General features: G+C 42.8%; 2 protein-coding genes across 3 annotated transcripts; both read right to left on the bottom strand.

Annotated features, from left to right (window-relative positions):
- Positions 1-763: 763 nt before the first annotated feature.
- On the bottom strand, positions 764-2,186 carry LOC136063599 (uncharacterized). The gene is made up of 2 exons (XM_065764222.1): positions 1,717-2,186; positions 764-1,562 (listed from the first exon to the last, which is right to left on the bottom strand). The coding sequence occupies exons 1-2, from the start codon at positions 2,184-2,186 to the stop codon at positions 764-766; spliced, it is 1,269 nt and encodes a 422-aa protein (XP_065620294.1).
- A 3,341-nt stretch (positions 2,187-5,527) lies between these two features.
- LOC136063605 (probable inactive shikimate kinase like 1, chloroplastic) lies at positions 5,528-8,876 on the bottom strand. Of its 2 annotated transcripts, none has more exons than XM_065764233.1 (10): positions 8,499-8,876; positions 7,551-7,597; positions 7,267-7,321; positions 7,090-7,162; positions 6,915-7,002; positions 6,508-6,590; positions 6,270-6,396; positions 6,071-6,149; positions 5,919-5,983; positions 5,528-5,804 (listed from the first exon to the last, which is right to left on the bottom strand). In XM_065764233.1, exons 1-10 carry the CDS (start codon positions 8,737-8,739, stop codon positions 5,736-5,738), a joined length of 927 nt encoding a protein of 308 aa, XP_065620305.1. In that variant the 5' UTR covers positions 8,740-8,876; the 3' UTR covers positions 5,528-5,735. The 2 variants fall into 2 exon arrangements, with proteins under 2 accessions (XP_065620305.1, XP_065620306.1); XM_065764234.1 differs by having other exon boundaries at positions 7,267-7,332; positions 8,499-8,564.
- Positions 8,877-10,455: the final 1,579 nt, after the last annotated feature.

The raw sequence follows: 10,455 nt of genomic DNA, 5'->3' as shown, positions 1-10,455 counted from the left end.
CTATACCTGGGTACTAGACAGAACCAAGGTATTGCATGGTCCTCGGACTCAAACCTATGGGAAAACTAGATACTTACAGAAGGATGGAAGTGTTAGACAGAACCAAGGCATTGCATGGTCCTCGGACCCAAGCCTATGGGGAAACTAACCACTCGACTATACCTGGGTACTAGACAGAACCAATGTATTGTATGGTCCTCGGACTCAAACCTATGGGAAAACTAGATACTTACAGAAGAATGTAAGTGTTAGACAGAACTAAGGCATTGCATGGTCCTCGGACTCAAGCCTATGGGGAAACTAACCACTTCAAAATATCCTAAGTGTTAGACAGAACCAAGGCATTGCATGGTCCCGGACTCAAGCCTATGGAGAAACTAACTACTTCAAAATATCCTAAGTTAGGAAAGGATCGAAACCCTAACTAACCCTGGGGACATAAGGGGATTGCCCACGCATACATTCTTTCCCCTTACCATTGTTACTGGCGCAATTGGCCGACATATAATTCGAGCTAAAATCATGCAAATATAAAGAAAAGAGAGGAAGCAGGCAGCGTGTAAACGAATAAGCAACTAAAATAAATAAAAAGGGGAATTAAACTCCCATTACAACAAAGTGTCCATAGAAGTTGCGTGGCAAGAGCCACCTCACATAAAAATAAAAAAAGAGGAGAATAACAAAATAACATCAAATGACATAAGGAGTTTAGACCAGGGTCAAGCAAGCGGCAAAAGCAGGTTGAACCAAGACGCCAGGGAATCTACTCCTTCTGCTCAGGCTGGCCAGGGGCAACCTCTGAGTCCTCCGAGCCCTGGCCTAAGGGGACGGCCTGCAGGGGTACGGCGAGAACGGCTGCCTTCTCGGAGGTGGGGATTTGAACATCGGATGAGGCCTCCGCTACCTCTTGGGGCACCTCCTCGCTCAGATTTTCCTGTAGTTCAGCAGCCCCCACCTCCTCAACAATCTCCCCAGCCTTAACGCCATCAAGGGCGGCCTCGCGAATAGTAGGGGGGTAGTACACGCTTTCCGCCTTCCACAAGTCGGATGTGGCCTCCACCCCAGCTTGTTTGAGGACCTCAGCCCAAACCTGGGAGCAATATCGCCTACATACCTCCGGAACTTGAGCTTTATAGAGAGCCTTTACCTCCGCCACCCCATCAGCGTAGGCTGCAGTCTCGGCCTCCTCCTTGGCAGTCAGGGCCATCTCCCTGCCAAAATCTGCCTTGACCTTAGCCCGCTGAGCCTCCTCTCTGGCCCACTCTGCCTCCCTCTGGGGCCCCTCGGTCGTGGCCACCTTGGCTTGAAGATCGGCGATCAACTCCTTCGCAATCCCCAGCTGCTCCTCCGCCTCGCCCAGGCGCCTTGTCTGCTCCTTGGCCTGGTTCTGGGCACCCTCAAGGCAAGACACTGCACTGTCCCGAGCCCTGGTCATCGCCTTCAAGTCCTCTTGGGCCTTGGCAAGGTCAGCCTCGGAGTTCTTCAGGGTCTGGGTAGCCTGAAACCGCTTATTGCGCTCCTGGTCGAGAGCCTTCCCCTGGTCGTTGGCCGCCCCCTCCAACCTATAGACGGCCTGGATAGCCTGCAAGGGTAGCCAATGCACTATGAGCCCAACTTAAAAGAAAAAAGGGGAAAAGGAGAGGAAAGGAAAGGGAGTTGAAGTTCTAGTCCTTACCATCCCCAGATACCGCTTAAGGCTGAGGAAGACCTGCTTACTCCTCATAGAGTCCAGCTCGGCCCCTCTTCAGCGCGTCGGCCACGTGCGCGCCTTCGCCCTCGTTGAAGTCTCTGAGGGAGGCGTTATCCCTCAGGGGCTCCCCATGGAGCATCGGAGCTGGGAGCCAAGCCTGAGCCTCGGACGTGGTGTCGACGACCTGCCTGTCCTGGCTCTTGCCGCCTATCTTAAGCTGCTTGGACTGCCGCAGAGTGTTGTCCTCCTCCTGCGAGGACACCGTCTTATCCTTCATAGGCTTTTTACCCTTATCCTTCTTCTTCTTGGGGTCGGCAGGCACGGTCCCAAAAGGTAGGCTCGTCTGGGAAGGAAAAGGAGGAGGACGGGGAAGCTTCTGCTGAGCGGAAGTCGACCTAGTCTTCGGAGGAGGAGGGGGAAGCTTCTGCTGGGACTTCCTCGGCTGGCCTTCGATCAGGTCCAACAAGCTGGTGGTGGGCTTCCTCTTGTAACCCATCGTTGGCAGAGGAGGGGCTTCTGAAGCGATGAGGTCTGCTTCGGTCAAACGAGGGTCGCCCAAATCCCCGGGAAGGTCCTCGGACTAATCAAGCTGGGCGAAAACGTCGAACGCGTTTTCCTCCCTCTTTGAATCCTCCTCGGCAGCCTCGGTGAACACTTGGGAAGAAGAAGGGATGACTACAATAACAACTTTTGGTTCGGAGGGCCCCTCGGGGAACTGAAATTCGTCCTCGGTCACAGTAATTTTCTAAAGCCGAGGATCGTTGGCTCGGATCACGTGCTTCGGAACCGGGAATGATTTCTGGACAGGAGTATACCCCAAGATTTTGTGGGCGGCCCTAACTTGATTGTCGTCCTCGTTTATATACACCGACGCCCTCAACACCTTCTGCAAATCTTCCCGGTTGACCAAATGGAAGTGGCGCTCAAACGCGTGCGGGTCTGCAAACGAAAAACACCACCAAGTCAGTAAAAAAAAAAAGAGAAGGGGAAGAAAAAAGACAAAAGAACTTAAAACCCCTCCTGCTCCCACTGCCCCACCTGGTATTCCCTCCGTCGTTGGGCAGTGAAGGCCATCGTGCCACTCCCCTGACACGATGAGAAAATCCTCGTTTAGCTCCTTGCTGGACTCAGGGAGGCACTGGATGAGCCGCACCCTGTCGTCCCTCGTTTTCAGGTAATAAGATTTGCCCTTAAGGAGCTGAAGGTTGTAGCACCAGTTCACGTCATGGTGGGTCAACCTTGGCCCCATCTTCTCATTTAGGGCGTCCACACATCCCAAAATCCTAAAGACGTTTATCCCACACTGGGTAGGGGTCAACCGGAAGTGCGTGAGGTAGTCCCTCATCACCGGCCCCATGGGGATCGTCATCCCCCCTTCGAGGAAGGCGACAATGGGAATTACCACCTTGCCCTCCCGTCTGTGTAAGCGCCAATCCCCGTCCTCACAATATCTCAAACCTACATTGCCGGGAATTCTGTAGTCGGCGATGAATTTCTCTATCGCCTCCTCATTTCTTAAACCTACCCATCCCAGTTGACGCCTAAAAGAACTAAGAAAGAACAGGCGAAGGAGAAGAAGGGGTAAAGAGGGAGAGAGCTCAGAGAGGGATAGAGCGACTTACTGGGAAGAGGAGGAGCTCCTCGGACAGGCTTTTTGTGCTAGAGATGTAAGTGCGAGTGTGGCTGAACTCAGGAAGGACGCGCAATAATTCTTGATTGCAAATAAGGAATAGGAAAAAGCGGTTCGTATGGGTATTTATACCCCAAATCGAAGAGCCATGCGGGTTTTCTCGCCCATAAATGCGAGACAAACCTCCACCGTTGGATTGGTAACGCCTCGTTAGACGTGGGGAGCACAGAGCCGCCTGAATTTAATGATGGGCACGTTGCGTGCTACGAAACGTCAGCAACGTGCCTTGGGCAGATGAATAAACCCTAGTGCTGACAGGGGGCATAAGGCTCGACTGGGCACGGAGCAGGCCCGAGGATGTCAAAATCCTTCTTCTCGCCCGAGGATGCGTGCAGCAAGATTTTGAGGGGCTATTGTGGGGCCAAAAATCAGGTAGCCTTGGCCCACTCCCAGCCAGGCCCAAGGGCCCACGCCGAGGATGCACGAGGGGTCCGAGGATGAAAGCGCGAGGACCGACCCCCGAGGAACATATTCGAGGATGACCCCGTCCTCGGGCGTCCGAGACCTCGGGAGAACACGAGGAACACCCCACCAAAGGGGACTCCTTGGATATCCGAGGAGGAAGGGTCCAGTGCCACGCGTCGGCAAAGGAGCAAGCCTTAGGCGAGCTGTCACCTCTGCATTGAATGCGCTCATATAACCCCTCTGGCCGCATTAATGGGGATGTAACCCCTTGACAAGGTAACTCGAGTACGGATAGGGCCTCTGATGGGACGGACGGTCAGAGGGGAGACCAATGGATGATCAACAGAAGGAAGGAGGGGATAGGAGGAAGAGAACTATATAAGAAAGGCGAGCAAAGCAATTGTGGGGGATTTTTGGGATCATTCATGAGAATGACATAGAAGGATTCAGAGGTCATGTTAGTTCCAGGGGGGGGAACCTCCTCGGACGAGGGCCGAGGAGCTGCCCTTAGTTGTAAGTTGGGCTCACTCCCCTTCAATGGAAAAAGGTGGCTTGTGCTCCGTTGTTAGTCTGTGAGGGCCTAACCCTTCGACCCACTCTCTAAAAATGTATTGTTGGGGAACTTACCTAAACCGAGTCCCTACAACTCACTTTTCATTTTAAGTTTAAAGTATAGGTTGGATATAAAAAGTATTTGACAAATCTAAAATAAAATAAATATTTGTTTGCTATGCAAGTTAAACAAGTTGTGTTAAATAGGTCATTGTAGGTTAACACAAATAAATTGGCGTGTTAAACGTGTCTATTACATGTCACGCAGGTTGACCCTCTTATAACCCGTTTTTATTGTGTTGCTTTCGAGTCAATCCATTTATGACCCAAACCGGCTAAGGCCCAACCCTAACCCGCAAAAACCTGTATTGGGTTCGTGTCGTGCTCGCAGGTTGGGTCGAATGTTGACACTCCTACCCTCTTGTATCATTATATATATATATATATATATAATTGAGACATTGACATCTACATTTGTATATCAGAATATACAAATCTCACTCGACCTGACTCACTGCTCAATCAATGCTCATACATTACATATATGGTCACTTGACCTATAAGGACAAAAACATCTACATCTCTTGGTTTAACTTGTCAAATTGGAGATTAGTGACTTATTGGTGATACATTAGAAACATCCAAGTAGGCCATTTTATTTAAATGATTTGACTTGAACCATACTTCTAGAAGTGCAAAAAAAAGGAGGTAATTAAGGGTTTGAGAGTTGAGACCCCAGTTGTCACTATACATTATCATAACCCAGCATTGGGGTTGCACTACATGTGTCATGAACTCAATAGTCAATAGTCATGAATAATGATACAATTGAAGATACCTCAGGCGTGGAACGACCAAGCCCATTGTTTGGGGAGGACTTTCTATGTATTTTTAAATCCCCACTTTCATTTAAGATAAAATTTAATTGCATACCAGAATATTTTATTATGCTAGATGAACGGTATCACTAAAGACGTACTCATAGATGCTGGTGGAACTAGGGAAATCAGTGTGTTGTTGTTGTTGTTGTTGTTGTTGTTGTTGTTGTTTTTTTTTTTTTTTTTTTTTTTAAAAAAAAAAGTCAGATTGGACATGTAATGCCTGAAAGTCTTTACAACCAGAGAAATATATAAACCTCTGGAAGAATTATGGATTGCTGCAGAGGATATTAACATATTATAATACGTAAATAATGAAAAATGTTAAGTGTTTTTATTCAGATTGCTACTATTAAATTTTATTCCAAGTTTTCAGTCAAAACAACTAGAAAGCGAAAGTGAAATTAAAATGCCTACCAAGGCAAGCAGAAAAGCTCTTGAGTATGGATCATGTCCCAAAAATTATGGTGAGTAAAGTGTCGGAATTTGGTACAAGTGATGAAAGCACAGATGTAGCTAGTTAAAAGGGTCTTGCTGCTTCTTCCATCAACTTCTTAACTCTTGTCAATTTTTCAATCTCCTTGAGAATCTGAAATATTAGTAAATAAAAAAGAAAAAGAAAAGAAAGTCATGCTTAGTGACTTAGTCTTATTATCTAGATCAAAAACCAAAGCATTTTCTCATTGTAACTATATTTTTTCACCTCTAAAGTCATGTCTTCGATGGTAACTGCGTCCATATCATCACAACCTAATTGAGTAGCAACCTCTGCAAAGAATCGGTAGCTGTTAGAACCACCAAGAAAATACAGTTGACTACATGATGAAGTGAGTGCAAGAAATTGTGGGGATATACTTTGTAGTGAAACAGTTGCATCAGCTGTACCATATCCACCTTTCATTTCTTCATGAAGTGCAATTAACTGAGTCAAAACCTGGTTATCATTTATCAGAGCTGTTAATATTTAAAAAGGCTCAAGATTACTAAAATTTAGTGAAAGTTTGAGAAAGACTAGGCAGGTTCTACTATTGAAAATAAGAGAGGAAGTTAAAACCTCGGAATAAGCTTCAGAAGTATATATTTCTGAATCAGAAAGTTGAGACTGGTCTTTAATCACCTCCCTGGCTACCATGTCTAAGGGTACATCAACACATATCGAGATTCCATGTCTCAGAAATGCCCTATATATGACAAAAGTAAATCGAAATAAGAAGGAAATTAATAATGATAGATTACTTATGCAGCGGACTATAGGCTGTGAATTAAGAAATAAGTGGGAGCAGTCTTCCTACAGATTAGTAGAACTCTGAACTGCACCATCTCCAGCACAAATCACTAGTCGACCCATGGATGATAACTGCTTCAATACTTCAGTCTGCAGCAACATGCCAAAAAATTCTTAGGATATCCAAATGCTTCACTACTTCAAGTTCAAGTATAAGCTGACTTATTAGGAGGATTAACCAACGCAGTTTGAATATTAAATATCGCAAAAATGCTATCATTGATACTGTTCTGGCCTCAGCCAGCCTTTAGTAATTGGAGATTGATCATTGAGGTTCATTCTTTAAGTGAACTGCCTTCTAAGTTGAATAGTCTTTGAACACAACTGATGTAACCAGTCTTAATCTGCAATAGAGCTTTAATACAAAAGCAACAGAAAGCAACTATAAATAAGTTTCAAATTTCAAGCAATCACCTCAGACTCACAAAATGCCTTTTCATCACTCTCCTTTAAAGATTTGGCAGCTGATTCACCTCCGGCAGCTTCCTCAACCAAACCATCACTGGATGTAGAAGAACCAAAACAAAAATTTAGCTGTAGGGATTACTTGATCTTCTGCTGAATTTTCATAGTTACAGCACATGGATACCTGTCAAAGTAATAATATCGTAATACACCTGCTAGAAGTTTCCCCAAACTGGTCTTTACGGAGCTTTTCATCCCTTAGCACCAAACCAATCATCACACCAGACACATAAGTACACAACCATAATCAAAATGAGATCTATAAGTTCAGAAGCATCACTAAGCATCAAGTGATTCTTACCCACAAGAAATATGGAAGTTCCTTTCAGTTCAGGGGATATATCCATAGCTTTCTTCTGGATCAAAACTGAACAGTTAAAATGAGAACTTCAAACCACAAGCAATCAATAGGAGTAGCATATCTTCTCAAGCCATGGTCATCATAAAAACTATATATATAAGGGAAACGAAATTCCCAGTTTTGGCTTCCTTCACTAAAGAAGCATTTTCTTTCTTAGAATAACTCATTTTTTCAGAGAGAACAAAATGCATAGACGATTGAGGCACAAGGAAATGACATCTCACCTTCAATGCAAGAGAAGGTTCAAGCACAGCGTCCTTCGTCTCTGGATCTTTAAAGGGGACAAAAATGAATAAAAGGGAGGGGCGACACAAATAATGTAGTTAGAACATACGAGTTTGCTACTTAAAAACCCTCAAATATTGTAAATCAATTTAAGCTGATTGAAACTTCACCACTCAATTCACTTTGCAGGGAGCATAATTGGATCATGTGAATATGGAAATGAGTACTCATAATTGAATTTTTAATTTTAGTAATTTAACTACTTCAAAACCCTTAAAAATTGTAAATCTAATCAAGCTAATTAAAACTTCACCACCCAATCTAATTTATTTTCACTCTATCACACAGAACAGTTAATCTTCCCCTCCTCTACTCACTTTACATGGAGCATAATTGAATCATGTGAATATGGAAATGAGTACTCATATTTGAATTATGCAATTATAGTAACTTAATGAGGAAGTTGGCACACATTAGACCAACAAAATCCTTGGCTCACCAACTTGGAAACCAACATCAAACAACTGACATGCATTTCAGAACGTTACAAATATCCAACAATTATAATCACATAAAGAGTTCATTACCTATTAAAACAAAACTAAGGAAATCTCTGAGAAACCCAATTCATTTTAGGTAAATTCATAAAATAATTCAGTCTTTAAAACGACCCATAAGAATTGGATGAAAAATTCCAATGAAATTAAAATGCTTCAACAGTTAAAATCTGTTTTTGTTACTGAGAACACAAGGTTGAGAAACCAAAAAAAGAGCATAACACAACAAAAACACAAACTTCAATCTTGCTTCTATCTATAACTCTATTCAACAATGAACAAACACACAAAAAAAAAAAAAAAAAAATCCTCAATACAACAAAACATTAATTAAATAAACATTCCAACCCAAAAACGAAAAAGAAACTTGGGTTTTTGAAAAGGACTCACTGAGAGTGCTATCATTGGCCACAGAGCAAGTGGTGGAGAGAGATTGAGTGTGGGAAGGAGAGGTTGGAAGAGGTGGGTGGAAGCGGCGGGTGTGGTAATTACGAGTGGATAAGGAGTGTGGGAAGTGGGTCTGGGAGAGGCTGAAACTTGAAGCCACAGCATGAAAGGGACGTTGGAATTGGAGGGTATTACAGTTGCATGAGGTTATTAGCTCCATGGACATGGACACGGACACGGACATGAAGGGTTATAGATAGTTGTTTTTGTCTAGTTTATCGGTTTCCTCACGCCTCACACAGTGTTTGCAACTTCAAGGTCGTTTCTCTCGGTTTAGTACCCGGCCACTTACAATTGACTGTGTACCATGTGTAGTCTAACAATCAAGTTAAAGTTCTTAACTGTATAAACCGTTGTAACTTCCCCTTCTGGAGCATCAGCATTAGCATAACCAATATTTTAGTCAAATAAAAAAGAAGAAAGGGATATTGCAAATTTTAGTTATTTATTTATTCAAGTGACAAGTAGGATGATAATGTTAAGAAAGAAGGGAAGGCCTAGGCCCCAAAAAAGGCCTAAACGAAACAATAAAAAGGGAATCGATCCATCAACTTTCTTACAAAGAATCTTCTAAGAGAGAGAAGAGATGGGTTGGAGTTCCCAAGTTAGAGAAACAAATGCCTAGAGAGCTAAAAGATGAGCAAGCGCATTACATGAAAGGTAAAAATTGAATTTCACTACAAAAAAGTAACAAAGTTACAATACAAATTGATGTATGAGAATGACCGATTTATACTTGATTTGATGGCTTATGTAAAATTTAAACTAATTATCAAATAAAGTCTGATTATAAACTAATTATTTAATTAGCATATGCATGGATGGATAACCAAAACAAGCCCAAATAATCAACACACCTACGGGCTACAAAAACATTAGAAGTGTTCACAAAGGGAAAAACCCAAAACGGACAAAAAATGACTCTTTGGGCCTATAATGCTAAATGATCCACTAATAAGAATAGTTATGGTACAAATCACTTACAAAACTCTACAAGTTGAGTAATGATTATCTATTTAAGCCTCCAGCTCCTGATAACAATTGATTCCAAGGGTCTTTTCTCCTTGTTAGTCACTAGATTGAGTTATTAATTACTAGATTGAGACTCCTTGGACACTTCAAGACCTCTTGGAGATTTTGAGACTGCTTCAATGATTCCCAAGCACCAAACAACAATAAAGAACTCTGAATGACTCTATGTATTTACTAGATTTAATCTGCTCTCATGGAATTTAACAATTGGAGAGGGATCAGGTAGAGAGAACAAATGGGATTTAGGTTGTTGAAGCCTGAATCTCATGGGTTAGAACAATATATGAGAGAGATTTAAGAGATGAGTACAGTAGAGGATGCAAATAACTAATTTGTCTTTAAGTTTGCAAAACTTGCTCAATTAATTTATCGCGGAGTGTTTGTTGAGATTGTTGTTCCAACAGTTTTTCAAGCTCTGAACTCGCCTGAGATGATGATCGTAGTCAATCGAGATGCTCAGTTCAACTTCACTTTTCAGCACTTTGACTTCTCAATCAAGTACAATGACCCACAAATATTACAACGAAAATAATAATGAGAAAATACAAGGAAAAGTTTATACAAAATATGCCAATAGTAAAAATCCTAATAAATCTTCTTCTTTGGCAATTCCGTGACAAAACACTCTATACAAACTTAAATGTGAGTTGAGACATTGGAAGCAACTCACTCGCACGGTCGCACCTAAGCTGATGAAGAAATTTGAAGTCTTCAACTTGTCTTTCTTGAGACACTCAAACAAGAGCCATCAAATGCATGGGAAATAGACAGATATAAAGCATCAAGTACAACACGATCATTTAGATAACAAAAAATGTCAGAGAAGCATAACCACAATGATAAATCAACAAGGGATTGATCATCCAAA

The sequence above is a fragment of the Quercus suber genome, unplaced genomic scaffold (assembly GCF_002906115.3).
Source record: "Quercus suber isolate HL8 unplaced genomic scaffold, Cork oak 2.0 scaffold_546, whole genome shotgun sequence".
Taxonomy (NCBI): Eukaryota; Viridiplantae; Streptophyta; class Magnoliopsida; order Fagales; family Fagaceae; genus Quercus; species Quercus suber.
Note: the sequence above shows the minus strand (reverse complement) of the source record. Positions and strands in the feature narration are given on the sequence as shown.

What these genes read in the sequence shown, in the direction of transcription:
- LOC136063605 (XM_065764233.1), bottom strand. Translation starts at nt 8,739, where the DNA reads ATGTCCGTGTCCGTGTCCATGTCCATGGAGCTAATAACCTCATGCAAC. An exon ending in AACTTCCATATTTCTTGTGG is followed by an intron (nt 7,163 to 7,266) that starts GTAAGAATCACT and finishes TTTGGTGCTAAG; the next exon opens with GGATGAAAAGCTCCGTAAAG. An exon ending in TCGAAGACATGACTTTAGAG is followed by an intron (nt 5,805 to 5,918) that starts GTGAAAAAATAT and finishes CTAATATTTCAG; the next exon opens with ATTCTCAAGGAGATTGAAAA.
- LOC136063599 (XM_065764222.1), bottom strand. Translation starts at nt 2,186, where the DNA reads ATGGGTTACAAGAGGAAGCCCACCACCAGCTTGTTGGACCTGATCGAA. An exon ending in CGAGCTGGACTCTATGAGGA is followed by an intron (nt 1,563 to 1,716) that starts GTAAGCAGGTCT and finishes GGCCGTCTATAG; the next exon opens with GTTGGAGGGGGCGGCCAACG.